The sequence below is a fragment of the Pteropus vampyrus genome, unplaced genomic scaffold, assembly GCF_000151845.1.
Source record: "Pteropus vampyrus isolate Shadow unplaced genomic scaffold, Pvam_2.0 Scaffold56, whole genome shotgun sequence".
Taxonomy (NCBI): domain Eukaryota; kingdom Metazoa; phylum Chordata; class Mammalia; order Chiroptera; family Pteropodidae; genus Pteropus; species Pteropus vampyrus.
The window spans coordinates 1207502-1225512 of NW_011888837.1; the positions used below are offsets into that span (position 1 = coordinate 1207502).

The 18011-nt window shown below is 35.2% G+C and overlaps 1 protein-coding gene across 1 annotated transcript in view; it reads right to left on the minus strand.

The window, feature by feature from the left end:
* GC (GC, vitamin D binding protein) overlaps positions 1-17313 on the minus strand; it is a 39332-nt gene extending 22019 nt beyond the window's left edge. Inside the window, exons 1-5 of the mRNA XM_023530902.1 lie at positions 17221-17313; positions 4475-4544; positions 3765-3897; positions 1447-1658; positions 156-288 (exon numbers count right to left, since the gene is read on the minus strand). Coding sequence (XP_023386670.1) covers positions 156-288; positions 1447-1658; positions 3765-3897; positions 4475-4544; positions 17221-17278 — 606 coding nt within the window. The 5' untranslated portion in view covers positions 17279-17313. The remainder of the gene's footprint in view (positions 1-155; positions 289-1446; positions 1659-3764; positions 3898-4474; positions 4545-17220) is intronic.
* Between the last annotated feature and the right edge of the window lie 698 nt (positions 17314-18011).

Genomic DNA, 18011 nt, shown 5'->3' on the forward strand with positions numbered 1-18011 from the left:
AGAGGTGGTGGTTTGTTTGTTTTCCCAATTTACAAAATGCAAAAGAAGCATGTTAGAAACTTATTGATTCCAGAATCTGAACTTCTACAATTAAAAAAAAAAAAGGAATAACATTAATAAAAGGGGGAAAGAGCTACGTAATAAATGACACCTACCTCTTTCAAAAAGCATACGGTTGGGCTTGATGAGGTACAGCAGGACCCTACCATAGAAAGATAACTCTTGGTGTAACCGACTAAAAGTGGCAGAGGAGCTTGGCCATAATTAATGGAATAGTCATACATAAATCTGGGGGGGAAAATAGCATCGGTCAAAATGTTTGTAGGAAACAAAATCCACTTTTTCATAAGTATGTTGATAGAGAAAAGATGCATGTTAAGTTAGTTTATAGTTTTAATATCTAAAAATCACTAAGTATTTACAGAAAGAGTCATAATACCAGTCACCTTTAATCATTTTCATTAAACAAAAATAGATTATTTCCTAAATTCTCATGCAGGCTGCTTGAGAGGAAGCATTATTTGTCCCTTTATTAACTTAGTGTCTCAGGTGCATGGCCCACAGTAGCTGCTTATTAATACTGATTAAACTAATTAACATGAATGTAATTAATGGGTTTACATTTCATTATTTATCTTTACTGTTTCAGATAATTGTTATGTGTAGGTTTGCTCATTTATTGAAATCTTTTTAATTTTTAGGAGCATAAGCCCCTATGGGCCTAAAAGAGACTCTGAAATCTAGGGCAAAATTCTCTCTGAAAACGTACAGGGATGGGCAAGTCAATCGATTATTGTAAAATTGTGACCTAATTTCAGCCAGTTTAAATAACATTGCTTTTGATTTTTTGTATATATATTTTCAATTATTATTGATTTCTCTCCCTTTTTTTTTTCATTTTTGATGAGCAGAGGCTAACATAAAGAATCAATGTATAATCTGGCATCTTATTAATGTTAAACAACAAGAAGGTCAAAGTAATTTGTTCACTTATATAATACATGTGTCATATCACAACTGTTTCTGGGGATGTATTTTTGGAGTAAAGAAAAACATGTTTTACTGACAATTAAGTATTAAAAATGTGCACAGCAATAAAATTCTATCAGATAGATTTTGCAAAAACCTCTAGCTTAAGAGGAGTCACACTACTGCTGTCAAATATTTGAAAATATGTCATGAGGTCAGGTGATCCAAGTGGTTCTGCTTCAGAGAACAGGATAAGTTGAGTGGGAGTTTGGAAAAGTTGATTTCATCTCTGTCTGAAAAAGGCATTTATAATAATCACCACTGAAAGATGGACTGCCTTGGGTGAAAGTCAAGTCCTTGTTACTAGAAGCTGTCCAAGTGGCTGTAGAAGAGGAATTTGTATAAAATAGGGGTTAGATTAGATACATTTCTGAGATTTTATGCCCTCATGTTCTACTTCTGATGAAAACAGCTTACTGGTTAGCAAATCCCTTGGGATCTTTCCTGAACGCCTCACAGATTTCATCATTAGTTGGCTCTACGTAGGTAGGAAATTCTTGTGGCCGGTGCTTCAGGGAAGCCATACAGAGTTTCCTTTCAAGGCCCTCTTGGGTACAGCACTCAGCAGTTCCTGGGTGGACTGGGAATGGAGCATCACTTTCACAGGACTTAGCAGACAGTGCTGAGGTCTAGAATGAGAGAAGAATAAAAACAAGCAAACTCATATATGTTTCCAGGCTTGCAGTTCTCCATTTAGTGTAACGTCTTTAGCCTTAAGTTTTAAAATTCTCATTAGTATCAAACTGTTCATCCCAAAGGCTTCATGAGATGATTTGTCAACATGGTAAGTTGCATAATCGTAGTTATAGGCACATACAAGATCTTATTTATGTTAATGACTTTCTTCAGAGGATAACAAAAATAGAACCTTCATTAGTAAGTGAACTATGTTTAATTGCAGCCATTAAAAGCTTTATCCTATAGCCCAGTGTTTCTCCATGGGGATATTAATGTCTCTGAGGATAAGGGAGGTCATTTCGAAAAGCTCTGATATGATCTTCTACCTGCTTTTTTTGCTGCAAATGCCCAATGAGAATGAGGACCTCCCTCTGCCCTTCTCCCCTCCCTTTATTACATGATCAGACTCTTAATTCTTGACTGCTTCAGTCTTTTACATTGATTTGCATTCTCCTACCCAATTGTTCTTGAGCCTGATTTTGCATCAGAATCTCTCATAGCATGTATAAAAATAGAAATGCCTAGGCTGCACAATACAGAAATTCTGATTCAATAGGTCAAAGATGAAGCATGACGATTTGTTTTTCCCCAAACTCCAAATTCTAATATGTAGCATGAGTTGAAAACCACTAGTAGAACTTAATCTACTGCCTCAATACTTATACACGTGGACAAACTAAGTCCATAATAAGTGTACAACCAACACAATTGTCACAACAAAAGGTTCTCTTTGGAAAGAATTTGAAATAAAAATATAGACTAGAAATAGTCATCATGGAAAAATAGTTTTACATGGGAAAAAATACTTTGACATCCTTGCATTTATTTTACATGTTAGTTATCTAACATGTAAGGAAAAACTTCTAAAAATCTTCCTATCAATGAAGAAAAGCAACATGATAAATTAAGTTTGTAAACCAAAGAATAACATCTTGTCTCCCACATTTACCTTTGTCAGACTCTCAGGAATCTTAGAACTCTATATCTCTTTTTAGTGAATCTCCTTTTCCTTTCCATTTCTTTCCCTGATAATTTTCTTGTTTCTCCTGTTTTATTCCTTCCTTTCAAATAAAGATGTTTAAAAAGTGTCGACACATTATAAAAAATCTGCTTTGAACTAGCAGGAAGAGGAGGAAGGTGATGTGCAAAAAATGTGTGTCAACTCTGTTCTTTTGTAATCTGTTATTACAGTCCTACACTTATCTCTAATCAATGGATGGGTTTGCAAATATATAAAATAAAAATATGTTCTGTTATTTTTATCATGGTTGGTAGTTTAATGTTTGTTTATTTTAAGAAAGTCAGGTATGAAATGGCAGTTTTATCAACTTGGATGATGGGAGAATATGATTATAAAATTGTTAGAAAGTAGATGAGAATCAGATAAAGCAATTAATGAGTGAGAGTAATCATTGCCTAGAATATATTCTAGTCAGATCTTCAGAGCATTCTTTCTGCAGGCTAATTGCTGCAGGCTCCAACAGGAAATACTTGTCTGTAGAGGTCTCTGTCAAGATGCATTTAAAAGTCATTTGCATCAGGCCTGATGACTACATTAGTAAATGGCTAGAAACACCTGTCATTTTACTTTCTTCAGCTACATTTAAGTCTGTATTTTGAACCCTGTCATTGCAGCATTTTAATTTCTGCATACTTCAGGGGTGAAAACATAGAACCTAGTAGTGTGTATATGTAGGGAAACTTTTGAACCCCAAATTAGTTTGAGGCCAACATTAAATTGTTCTGTGGCAGTCAGTAACAGGCTTGGCATGATAAAGGTATGGGAAGACTTTTAAGATACATGGAATACATTAGAATTATTTTAAGAGGTTTATGAGTCAGTATATGTCCCAGTTTTCTCATTTGAACCAGTAGGACTAATGGGCAAAATTAATTGTGCTAGAAAACATCTGGGCTCTAGGAATAATAAGGCTCATATTTCCTCCAAAATTAGACTAGGTTGAGTTGCTGTCTAGGATTTCCCCAAAAGATGGCATGAAGGCCTATCTGGGCTTCCTTCTGTGGACCACTAAACAGGCCAGGCCACATAAACCTACCCTGTTGTCATAGCAGTCAGGGTCAGCCTCTTCAGCACAGCAGGCTTCCGTCAAGGAGACAACTTCCTTCACAAGATGACTGACCTGCTCAAATGTGCCACTCGGAAATTTTCTGCTGTATAGGACCATGGATCTGCGGAGAAATATAAAGTCAATATATTAATTAGAATGAAATATTTTTCACGTGTTCACGTTAAAATATAAAATCTGTTCAGTTTTTTAAAGGAATATTTCACTCATTTTCTTGACTAATGAAAAGAATATGAAATTGCCTTTTAAAATCAGTTTTTGTCATAGGTAAATTTACCTTGTGAAGTAGAAATTAGACTTGAGGCTGATTTGATGGAACCCTCGTGTTTTTCCCTCTCTTGAGCCTCTCCAAATGAATCTGTTCTGTACCTTGTTGCTTTGCCAGTTTTAGCATGTACTACTTACATTTTAATTTTCCTTTGAAAACTATACTTACTTATTCTCTTTTAACTCATTACTAAATACACTGATGGATTCTTAGAGCATAGTAACAACAGTTCAACTGGAATCTTTGGATGTCCTCCATTTGCCTGACATCTCGGCCCACATTGACCCTGGGCTCTGTCCTCTTAATCTTAGCAGAGATCAGTTCAGACCTTAATGCTGAATTGAATTTACCTCAAATGCAGTTTCATTCAAGGTCAGGTAACCAAGAGAGTGAGTAAATACCTCATACTTACAAAGATGTGAAGTCATCTTTTCCCAGATTGGAGAGTTCCTTGCAGACTTTATCCTTCTCATAATCTCGGCCTAGGAACCAAAAATGGAAATTTTGTATCTATTCCCTTTTAATAAATATTACATTAACTGCACATTTAAAGGAGTGCTTCATACAACCTATATATATATATAGTGAAATGGGCATTTTCTCACTGTTTATATGCAATTTCATTTTTTGATGACTTTATAGCTGTTTTGTCAAAATGAATCAGAATTTTAATGTAAACTATAGATTGTAATGGATAGCAGAAAAAAGTGAACTAATAAAGTAGATAAGTCAAATGGTATATACCAACTAGTGAATCAGAACCTATTGAGATGACAATTATTCTTAGATCCTATCTTTATAATAATGCTAAAGTAGGACATTTTATTCCTCCTTTCTTTATATCAGTTTTACCCAAGGTCTTGAAAGAAACAAGAACAAAAAATAAATGGAGAGTATGTCTAATTCCAAAGTGAAGAGCTAGCCCCACTAATGTAGGACCTTAAAGGAGGTGTGTGAGAGTGTTGCTACCTTTACGCCATTACCCACCCCCACACTCTGTAAGGGAAAGCTAGGAATTCAGCTGAGGAAAAATATGAAAATTAGGCAAAATATTTTTTGGAGAAAGTTGGCATTGTGGTGGGTTTGGAGGAATGATGGGGAATGCTTAGTTTCACTTAACGCGTGCTGACAGGGCTTCACAAAAGACATTCAGACCTCAATAGGTGACGCATGGAGTGTAGGGTACAAGGACAGATGTCTGATTCAAACTAGAGAAATCTAAAGAGTGAGAGGGCTTATTCAGTGGCCTGGGGTAACAAAAGAGAGGGCTGTGAGTGGGAAACTGTGCTGTGGCTTTTGGACCGGATGTAGAAAAAGCAGGAGAGCAAGCCGACCTGACGATGTCTTAACCATTCCCCTCCATTTTCCCTCCCCCTAAAAAAAGAGAGATGTCTAGAGGGCTGTGGGCTGCCAACAGTGGGACACCTCTGTACAAAGGCAGAAAGTTTGAAAATCAGAGGGCTAAAGGAAAGTTTTAAGGTGCTAGGTGGATGTGAAAGATCTCCAGGCATAATGGAAAAGAGATCTCCGAAGAAGCCACGAAGAGAAAATGTCAACATGGAACATCTCCCATAGCCAGAGGAAACTGCATAGCTCACAAACTGCCCCCTGAACAAGTTTTTTCACCTCTCCTTCCCTGTGTTTGATGAGGCAAAAGCAGCCTAGCAAGTGGGAGGAAGGAGAGGCAAGCAGGTAGAGAAAGAGAGGAAAGTATACATGTCTTCCTTTCCCACCACAGGCAATGGCCTGAAACCAGTAGCTTCAACTTCAAGCAAATTTCCAAAGTTTTGACTATTAAACACAAGCTGTTAGTCCCATGACTATTATGAAGTAGTTATTTCATCATTTACAAGACCAAAGGACCTTTTATTTGAGAGTGAACAGAAAAATCATAGGAAAAATCATAGAACCTATTCAGAGCTAGTTTGTATAGAAGATAAATTTTCTATTGGTGAAATCCACTTGTTCAACACACCTATTGCAGATATAATGGGGGTGGACACGTGGAAGGTAGTCAATTTTTTTTCCTCCGATACGTCATTTATGCAAATAAGTCTAAGAAATTTTCTAATCTTTTATGATGCTATAGCTTTTTTAAAAAATGTAAGAAGTATATTATTGGTTCAGTTTCTTTTCTAAAAGTGGTTTTAACCTTTAGTAACTTCCTAGCTTCAAATATTAGAAAATCCATCTCGGGTAATGGTAATTGCTATTATTCCTTTTTATCCCCAAAATATTTTCATCTCCCTCATAGTTACAATTCTGTGGAAGAATGACTATACATAAGCCAGGGTAGAATTTTTTGTTTTATGGTTTGGAGTGAAGCGTGGGGGTGATCGGATACAGGCTAGGGAAGAATTTCTTTTTAGAAAGATTCTCTTTAGGATTTATTAGATTTAATGGTGAAATGCCTAATACTGGTATAAACTGCCCATAGAGAAAGCTGTGGCACTCTGTGTCTTTCATGTGGACAACTCAAAGTATATTACTGAGGTGAGAAGGGTTGGAATTGAGGGACAAAGTCATTTTTTAAGCAACATTTTGTAATAAGGGACCTACTCAAACGCTATCAAAATCACATAGAAGAAGCCACATGTTCAAATCTCACATTATCTTGGAAACAAGGACAAACACAGCAGGATTGATAAAGCTAATAGTCGATGGAGTACAAAAAGCTGTTATATCTGAGAACCTTCACGTCTAGAACACTTTCTGGAATTTATTGACTCGTTTACAAAGCTGTATATTGTCACAGTTTCAAAAGGTCAAAATGGGGCCGAAAATTTCTATTAATCATTAATGGTATTCTGTAGGACTGGCGATTAGAACATAAAGGGGAAGAATTTAAGGCAGATCTGTCCTCTTGTAATAAAAAGCTGTAGAATTAAGGTGTCAATAGAATTGCCTTATGTTGCTCCTAAAATAGAGCTAGGAAAAATAGCTGGCAGTGGATTTTGGTTCAATATGAGAACTTTACTATAACTGTGTCTAATAACTGAAATGATGAACAACTTCTTGAAGAAGTGAGTTTGTTTCATCACTGGAAATATTCAAACGGAGTGTAATCATATATATTTAAGATTCCCAATTTTAGTACAAGATTATATCCTTTTAATTTTTAGGATAACTTTCAGAGGATTGTAAAATAATTCCTTTTAAGAGTAGTTAAACTATATGGAATCTTTTTCCCCCTAAGCTTACTGTGTTTATAAAAAAAAAAAAAAAGTAGCTTTAATGAGAATGTCTTTCTCTTTTTAATGCATAGGAGCTAACTTTAATAAAATCTCTCTGTGAAACTGCAGAGATTATTTTTGTAAATACTTTTTATATTGACCACTCAATAATATTCAAAGAAAAGGGCTGTATTTAAATGGAGCACCTCTGGTAAACATTTTTTGAAATATTTTGTTTCTAGCCTTCCAGGTTTAGATTTTTCACTTCACCAAAAATGTAATTTTCATTCAGTGTGTTATAAGAATGTGTGAGTACATGTGAATGTTGTGTAAATGGCCACTACAGATTATCTCTTGTTAAATAGCTTTAAGTAAATCAACTACTTGTGTTTGCACAGAAGTACATTAGAATCCACAGGTGTTATACACTGCTTTAGTTAGAATGCAAAATTATTAGAGAAAAGTGGAAAACTAGATTGATTACACAAGACAAAATGGTTATGGAACCATTTTTGCTGGAACATTCAGCCTTGGGAATGGCAGAAGCAAGGAGGACGCCCCAAGGGAAGGCATTGAGAAAATTCGGAGCACACAATAGAATATACAGATGTCAAAATATAATCTATACCTGAAAATTCTGTAATTGTATTAACCAATGTTATCCCAATAAACTTAATTTTTAAAAAGTTAATATATATATATATATATAAGGGTAAAACTGCTCTTAGAAAACTGACCTGTAGAGGAAGCTGTTGCATCATGTATCCTTTAGGTAGACTACTCAAAATATGTTTCAGATTAAAAAATTCACTTATTTATCCACAGAGAGGATATACATCTTATAAGCCTAGGCAAATATGTTAGTCATTTTCTCATCTTTTAAAAAACAACAAATACTGAAGATAATTTGCAGTATGATTGTTACAAATTGCATTCTCATTCCATGGAGTACTGCTTAATAAATGTTTTTTTCCATACTAGCTGAGCCACTTTGATTTATATAATTAAATTCTATCTTGAATGAATTGCAAATGACATACTCCATTCTTTAATGTGCCATGTGGTTATAAAGAAGGCAATCTGGACTTCGACATGGCCCCAGTAAATATTACATAATCTAAGTGACACTGGTGAAATCTTCTTCACACAGTGACCTCTCAGCACTAAATGTTTACACATTTCATTAGCAGAACTCTGGCTTTTTTTAATAGCATGTCTCATTTCTATCTGTATTGTGAAACATTCTGGGAAGTCACGTCTCATTCTGGACTTTTGTTTTGAAAACAAATTTAATTTACTTTTGGGAAATCTTTAGTGTTCTCTCAACACAGCTGAGAATATTCATTCATACATGCAACATAGATGTTTTGAAGACTTGCTTTGTGCTGAGCACTGGATTCAGTATTAAATATACAATGGAGAGCAAAATAGAAACATCCCTACCCTCATGGAATTTTCAATCTGGTGGGAATAGACAATAAGATACTCACTGTCTTGGTACAGACTTTACTAAAAAAGTATTTTAAATGCTTTAACTATTGTTATAATCTTTCTCTAAAACCAATTTGGTCACCTAGAGAAGCTGTTTGTATACCAGGAGCAACTGATGGACCCTAAATAATACTGAATTGCATACATGCTTATACAGAATGCTAAGAACTGTCTTAAATTGCTATTTTCCTCTTGTGTTCTGAAGAATCATGGAGGTTCAGAGCTCTGTTGGGCATTTTATATTTTTGCAATTTTATTTCTTTGGCACTTTTATTTCTATTCTATGTTAATAGGTTCATCTGTGTCAGAAAGGTCAGTATGTTTGTTTTTGCTTAAAAAAAAACTTTGCATTTTAAGAATATATTTTGTAGTGCTTATTCAGTCAGGCTAGATATTGGTGACTTCAAAGCAGTGGTTTTACTTGATAAATTAAACATTGCTGGGCTGGTTTAGGAAGCTGACCTGATTATTGGAGCTAAAGAAAATGATACATCACTAGAAACACTGTCAATGAAGAAATGTCAATTGAATTAAAATTTATTTTATTTTCAGGCTTTAAAAAATTTCATTCCTATGGATATTTTTAAACCACTATATATATAAAGCATTAATCTGGTTTTTCATATTAATATTGATGTATGCAGGCAGGAGTGCAGTTTTTTGAGTTTGAATCAATGGAAAGAAATTCAATTCTTTTAATACTAAATGTAGAGCTCTACATTACATCTATAGATTAACCTAGAGGAAATTAAAGGCCCCTGTTGGGATGCTGTCAGTGGAACAAGGGAAGCTTTGTTTCAAATCTTGAAAATTCAAAAACAGAAGACATAGGGTTGATGAGTCAGTTGCCCAGAAACTACAGTTGCAATAGAGGTGGACTGATAGTCACTCAAACTAATTGTCTGGGTTTACCACGGGTGGTAGACTATATAGATGCTACATTCACCAAGTTCCCAAAGGAGGACCTTTGCATTCTTTCTTCATGCATCTCATTCCACTTCCCCTTTTCTTCATAGATTGGCTACCTTGTCATCTGCAAATGTTTTCGCAGGGGTGAAAACAGGAACAAGTTTCCCTCTCCTGCCTTTGAATGGATGAGGGTGATGTCCCCTACATCCTTACTTGGAAACTTAGGATGCATTGCAGGGCTTAGTTTTTAAAGCAATATAAGAATAATATTATGATAATGCTTCACATTGAGTGCCAGCAATTTGGCAGATAGTGTTCCAAATATTTTACATATTATCTCATATAATCATAAAAATCTTATGAGATTTGTAGTTGTCACATTTTACCTCCAATCTTACATATTTTTGTGAGTCACTTTAAGAACCTCATTTCTGTATAAATTGTTTCTATGGAAAAATGTTAACATTCAAATAATCAGATAACATTAATTTTTTGAGCATATTTTATCTGCAAGTTTGAGAATTATTCTTAAAATTTAGTAATAGTCTGTTTATTGTACTGAAAGATTTGTATTATTTCTGCCCTTGTGAAGTCTTAATTTATAACTACCAGTACTGGAAAAGTTCATTCTTCCTCTCCATATTCTGCCCCCAGTCCCTTTTTTAAAAAATAAGCTTGCAAGTTTTGTTAAACCTTGCAAATAGAAAGGTGAACAGATTGGCTGAAAGTCTCAGTCCGGTGCTTTGGTCTTTGTATAGATGATCATATAGTATTACTCTCTAGGCATTTGCTAATCTTAGAAAGGACAATACTAATCATGTTCTGTTTAAGCAAAATTGTATTATTTTCTATGAAAGTTCTTTCAATACAAAGATCATATTTTTAGGTCTTGAGTACCTGGCACAATTCTGAATAGACACAAGTGTTCAAAAAGCCAATTCACTAAGCATTTATTATGAAATCTCAGAAAGTATCTAATAATGGCAAAGCCATATTGTCATATTACATTCCTTTGAGCTGATACAGAACTGGTGATGATTCTGCTTCATTAGCTAGCAATGCACTCTATCTCTTGATTAAAATAATTCAGAAAATATTGGACACAGATGATTTTCTTTCATTGTTTCCTATCCACACATCTTAATGGCTATTAAAATGATGCATAATTTCTATTTATACAGTTAATCCAATGACAAGGCTATATTAAACATATTTATCACTATCTGTCTCCATCAACATACAGGCTTTTTGTCAAACAGAACTTTTGAGCCATTTAAATACATTTTTAAGTCCAACAGATGCCCATACATGGCATTATTTTATATGTGGAAAATTCCTTTTCGAAGGTTGGTGATCACTCTTTTTTATTATAAAAACTATTTGTATAAACTTCTTACAAGGCCACAACAATTCTATAACATATAATTGTTATGCTAAAGTGCTAACAACTTTTTTCCCCCTTAATGGAATATAAATTTCTAATTATCAAATTTCTATGAGAAACTGAAGACTCATTGTTGGAGACCATCCAAGACACTGAGGATAGCAAATTCAAATACCCTTAGGATCTAGGAACTGTGTAACTTAACACTTGATCCAGGTGACGAAAGGAAAATTCCGTGTTGGTTCCATGGTTCTAGTCAAAAGGAGGCAGCTGTAATTTAGCTCCAAGTCGTTGCTGCCATGTGAAAATTTGACCCTTTTGCCACATCTTCTCATGCTTCTAGAAAAGCTGAAAACCTGGAATTTTATGTGAAGTCTTCAGATTTTAAAATGTTGACAATGTCAAGTTAAACCGTAAAGACACTTTGCTGGCCCAAACCATAAAACCCAAAGAAAACACACATGGGAGGCCACATTTTGTCATGGTTTAGGGAAGAGATTCTGGATCCAGACCACACGGATTTGAATTCCTGCTAATAAACCAAGGGCAAATTCCTTATCCTCTCTGTTCCTCCTTGGTCTTCTCATTAGTAAAATGGAGACAATTGTATCTCATAGGATTGTCATAGTGGTTATATTAGTTAATACATATAAAATACTCAGAACTGGCCTGACCCCTCCACATAAACAGTGTGTACTTGTCAGTTATTAGTTAAATCAAGTTGCTTTGTGATCATCATCATACATATGCGTGAGGCAAATTTCTGTTGACCATATACCAAGAGCAAGGTACCATGCCAAAGAAAACTTTAAAGCCATCAATACTTAAAGAAAGGAATTCTGAGAGTAGAGATAAGTATACAACATAATAGTGATCATCGCCATAGGAGAGATTGAAATAAAGCTTTATGAAATTTTAGAATGGAAGAAGGCTTTGAGAGAACTTCATGAAAGGAACAATTACTTGAAGTGGACCGTGAATGACAGGTAGAATTTCAACAGGACTAAATGAGTTAAAGGAATTTTAAGTGGAGAGGACAACATGAAAATATATCTGAATTTGGAAAATCACAATTCATATCTGGAGAATAATGAGTAGTCCAATAAGGCATCTGGAGTATGGGGACTTAAACACAGAAAGACTTGATAGTCAAAGTGTTACTTAATTTTTTAAGGTAATGGGTTATCTATTGACATATGTTCCTGTAGGGGAATGACCAATTCAGCTGCATTCAAGGAATAGTAATCTTAAATTTAGGATAAATAGTACCTTCTTTATAAGGCTGTTCTATGAAACATGTTAATCTATATAAAAATGCTTAGCACATCTGCTGCCTAACATGTATAAACACTTAATGGATATTAGCATTTCTTACAGTAAAGTCCAGTGATAATATATAGTATCAGATTTTACATAACTTAGATATGGATATGTGATTCTCCCTTGTCCTTCTCTCAGGGGATGGCTAAATTATTTCTGGTCAGAGGAATGTGGACTAGAAGGTAAAAAATGAAAAAATCCCAGGAAGCAGGGAAGTTAATTAACATGTACCCTGTTCATCTCCTGGCCAACTATCTTGGAGCTGGCCAATAAAATGGTAGTCTGTCAACAGTGAGAGGCCTTGGCTCAGTGCTCCTTTCCTTCAGGAAGACCCAGCTGTATTACATTTCTATTGCTGCTGTAAGAAACTACCACAATTTTAGTGGCTTAAGCAACACAAATTTTAGTACCTTAAAGTTCAGTTGGGTAGTCTGACACAGGTCTCAGTGGGCTAAAGTAAGTGTGTCAGCAGAGCTGTGTTCCTCCTGAGGGCTCTGGGGGAGAATGCATTTCTTTGCCTTTTCTAGCTTTTAGAGGTGGCCTACATTTCTTGGCTCTAGGCCTCCTTCCTCCATCTTCTAAACCAGCAATTTTGAATCTTTCTGTGTCCCCATCTCTTTTTAAATAACCTCTTCCTCTTTTGCTTCTCTCTTCTACCTTAAAGACCCTTGTGATTACATTGACTTATCCAGATAATTCTGATTATTTTTTCACTTGAAGGTTAGCTGATTAGCAAACTTTCTTCCACCTGCAACCTTAATTCTTCTTTGCGATATAACTTAATCTATTCATTTAAGGGCATTAGGATGTGAATATTTTTGGAGGGCCCTTGTTCTACTAACCACACTCTCATTAATATTTAAGCCTGATACCACATCCATCATCAGGTGACTCTGAACACAGACTAGAATTGGAATGGGTTTGTATCAGACGGCCTGATCCCTGGAATTCTACCAGCTAGCTACACATGCTCAATCCCATCATTTCATTAACCTCACAGTAGTAATCCTGATTTTTTAATGTAATCAATTCATTTTGGATTCCATTCATCATATCATGACAAGTTTTATATTGCATTTTAATAATATGAATTGATTAGGCAAGGAAAGGGAGGTAGAGATTTGGTCAGGAAGGCATTACAGTAGCCAAGTAAAAGACAACAAAGGCTTGGACAAAGAGTGTTTAGAAATTAAGAGGAACAGTAGGTTTGAGAGGTGGTGTTCACAGATCTGGAGAACCAGGCCTATGCAAGAGATAAAGAGGAGACAAAAGGAATACCGAGGAGGTTTTTACAGTAGAATGCTTCATATAAGGCTGATCTATTTCAAGGCTGAAATTTATAAAATATAGAAATGATTGAATATAGATAATAAAAGTAAGGAAAGCCAAGAAAGCTCTACATGATTAAAGATAAATGATCCAGATATGATGGTGCCAGGAAAATAGGGAAGTTAGAAGACAGAACTAATTTCATGGGATTGGACTAAACTGGCATTTGGACTAGTTATGGATGATTCATAGTAGGCAGCATGAGTTTGATTTAGTTCCCTCTACATTGGTGTTAGTGCCTAGTTATTTCTATTTTCTACTTGGTCTTAGATTACTAAAAGATTTTATTTGTGGTATCTCAAAGGCAATAATGAAGTGATAGCTTTGTCTTTGTAAACCCAATTAATTGGCATGAAATTCTGATTCTGCCAGAATTCTACATTTTACTTTCTACATTTTAATTCATTACAATAAATGAACAGCTGGCGATAAGGTAAAGTGATAGGTGCTTAAAAAAAAAAAAGCATGGTTAAGGAATAGAGGAAAATGGAATGGTAGGTGCTATTTGAGATAGATTAGTCAATGAAGGCTTCTCTATACATGAACCTGGAGCAAACATCAGAAGGAGATCAGGAAGGGAGCTATGTGGCTATTAGGGATCAGTGTTCTAAGAGGACGGAAGAGCTAGCACAAAGCCCCGAGGTGCAGAGTACATAGAGTATGGGACAGTGTGGAGATTCGCGGTGGATGCAGCAGAGTGAATGGGGGCTTGGGCAGGGATAGGAGAAAGAAGGGTCATAGTGGTAGAATAAAGAAGTTAGGTGACCATAGATACTGGAGAACAGGATAATCATTTCCTTTTTAGGATTTTTTCATCTCCTTCCTATATAGATTAATCTTGTGGTCTTTGAAAAAATGTGCACCCTGATCTCTATACCACACATGTGATGGTGAGTATGTAGCAGGCATTGTACCTCACAATAATGAAGTGTGATATTGCTCCTGTTGTCCAGGAAGGTTAATATTGCTTTCGATGATGTAGTTAGCTTCAGCTCATTTTCCTTTCTCCTCTTGGCTAATCCTCTTTTATACTTTTACTCTGGCTTCTTTGTGAACTTGGATCAGACCATGCTTATTCCTAGCTCAGGAGTTTTGCACCTGTGTTCCTTCTGCTTGAAATTAACTTCTAGATCTTTACATGGATGTCTTTTCATCATGTAGTTTTCACATTCTATGTCACCTTCTCAATAACCATTATGTAGGTTTTGTGGAAAGTTTATAAAGTTATTTGGGAAAATAGAATATCTCTTATCCTAAGTTACTTCTCTTTGGAATTCTGTATAGCTATGTTCCTGAATCAAACTTAGGACCACTTTGTTTTTCAAGTGTTTGCTGACGAAGGGACAGGCAACTTATAGAAAAGAGAAACAGTGATTCAGTGGTGGTTTGGAAAATTAGAATAACCCACATTGTCTAAGGCTATTTTGACAGGCAAGTGGAAGAAAGAAAAAATTAGTTCATCTATCAACCCAAAGGGGACTTTCTTGCTGTTGGATATGTAGAAAAATATGTATTCTGAGAATGAAGTGCTTAAAGCAAAAATGAGAATACTCATAGTAAATATCCTGTTCTTGCCAACAGCTCTTAACAACTACAACAGGTTTATTTCCTGTTAGCATTATTTCTTTGGTAATTATATAGCTGTATCAGCAACCTTTGCCTTCATTGTTTTTGGGAGGGAAGGGAGATGGGGGAAGATACCTTGTAGATTAGTGCTACATCCGTTTCAGTCCTGGGGAAAGAAGCCAAGTGTAGTCAACTGGCAAACACTGCCTTTTTGCCTTTCAAGGGTTAGCTAAAGTGAGTGTTTTCTTATGACACCATCTAGATTTGGCATAGTTGGTAAGCCTTTCTCTCCCCAGATGCACTGAAGGCCCTGTGAACTGGATCCTCAAGGCCATTTGATGGAAGAGGACTGGCCTAACTGAAGATGATGGTCATGTTGAGTGACAGCAGTATCCATTTTAGAACTGAAGTTTTCCAAAGAATACTTCCATGGAGTATAGGCATTTTAGGGAAAAGCCAATATGTTTGGAAATACTTAAAAATGTATTGTATGTCTCAGGAATATCATCAGACCTAGGGCACCTGGGTAATTTAAAGTTCACTGTGAAGTTTAGACCTTCAAGAGAGCTGACCTGAGGTTTTTAGCATTCATTCGATCAAAGCCAGAGAATGCTGAAGGATGTCGAAATAGAGGTTGCAGAATTCTCTGTTCTTCAAAAGATACTGTAACTCTTGTAGGTGAAGACAATGTACACTTACGGAGTTAGCAGTCCAAAATCGTGACTCATGTCCCACGTTATGATGTCCACATATGATTCCAGAACCTAGCCTTTACTAGATCTTGTGTGTTTTGAACATCCTGAACTAAATCTGCTTTAGTGGGATTTTTTCAGGTGCATATCTGCTCCAGGAAAACCTTGGACAAAGGAGTAAGCTTTTAGAGTTTCTTGGGTCTTGGCCTATTCAGAGGTCTTAAAAGGGATGCAACTTATTTATTTATACCCCAATATATCTCATACTTTGTAGTCTTACATGAAGACTTATAGCTTACTTAAGAATCTGTGGGTGAACAATACAAAATTTTAAATAATTTGAATGACAAAAGTAAGATCAAGGGAAAGCAAATGTAAAAAGAATATGTTAGGAGTAAGATTATTCATGTCATAGTTAATACCAATAATTCCAGGGATATACACATTTTCTTCTACTGGTGAAATATATTATTAATGTGAATACTAATGTATGACTTGAGTGAGACCATTAACTGACAACACTAAGTGAAAATTAAATTTTCAGAGCAGATGAATGCAGATTCCCTTAGAAGCATTAAAGAATCAGCCAGAAAAGTAAATTGAAACTGATTACAAATTTTGCAGCTTGGAAACTTTCCATAAAGTTATATACTTCACATAATTTCAGCTCATACCATTTCGAAAAGTTTTTAAACATTGCTAAAAGAATGATGAAGACATCATTTGAAGAATAATCGTAATAAAAAATATAGCTGAGTTATCTTTGAATAGTCATGTTTTACAGCTATTGAATTATTTTACATGGGCTATTTTACAAACTATAATGCATTTTCAAATATAACACATACAGAATTCCTTGAAGAGGATCTAAGGAATCTCAATTAACCTCATACCTCATTGATATGGTACATTGTGCTCTCAATGGCAGTAAACATTTGAAGTCTGATAAAAAAGCTCGGTGATGTTTCACAGCCTCCATATGCATTATCTTTTAACAACTAAAATATTTCTAATTTCAGAACCATTCTCTCAAGGTCTTGGTTATCAAAAAAGCAAGAAAGGATAATTGACAAATTATATAATTTTTTATTTCATTAGTTTATCTTGATTTCTTGGCTGTCCCAATTGAAAGCTAGATACCACATTTGAGCTCAGTTGTAATTCTCTTTGATCTTCTCTCTCTCCCCTACATATTCACCAAGTTTTCTGTTTTTAACCTTTCGTATAATTTTTAAAAATAATAAAATTAGACTAGTAAGAGTTCTCATAAATGGTCACACCACTGGAAGTTTACCTCTCTCTAGAGTATGCACAAACGCTGCAGCAAGCAGGAGAACCAGGATCCTCTTCATTTTCTTGCCAGCAGGTCCCGCAGCACTCCTGTTTCCTGCAGGTTACCCAGTAAAAAATGACAGCCCAAAGCAACCAATTCCCTTTTACTAAGTTTCCCAACTGTGAACTAATCAATTATTAATCTCTACGTAGAAGCAAGGGTAGTCATCCTTGGCCCACAGAGATAAAATAATATCAATCAAGGCAAATAAACACCCTGGGGAAAATGTGACAAATCTAGGAGATTTTAATCATTAACTTTGTCAAACATCAAAAGAATCAGGGTATACATAGATTATTTTTCATTGCTACCATTTACTAAAATTTAATGTATTAGTAGGTACATTTCTCATCTCCCCTTTTTATAGGGTTGTATGTCTTTTTTGGCATTCTCTATTTTTATGTATAAATGGAAACTTAGAGATTTTTCTCTTTCTATCTCCCTCTATTCCTCCCTTCCTTTATGTTTAAACCTACTATAAATAATGATTATTTTAAAGTATTGCTGACTAGGTGTTTTAATTAGGGGAAAAACAAGAGTGAGAAGCCAATTTATCACAATTGCTCAAATCCATAATTTTAATGCTATATAATTTATTGATGGGGTAGTACTTCATATTTATGTGCTATATTATACTTTTGAAGCTACAGACATATATATTAAAAATAACTTTTGAAGCAAGGCAAATAATAACCGGAGTTATTGACTTGACCCAAATCACAAAAGTTAGTGGTGAATCTTGGACTTCCTAC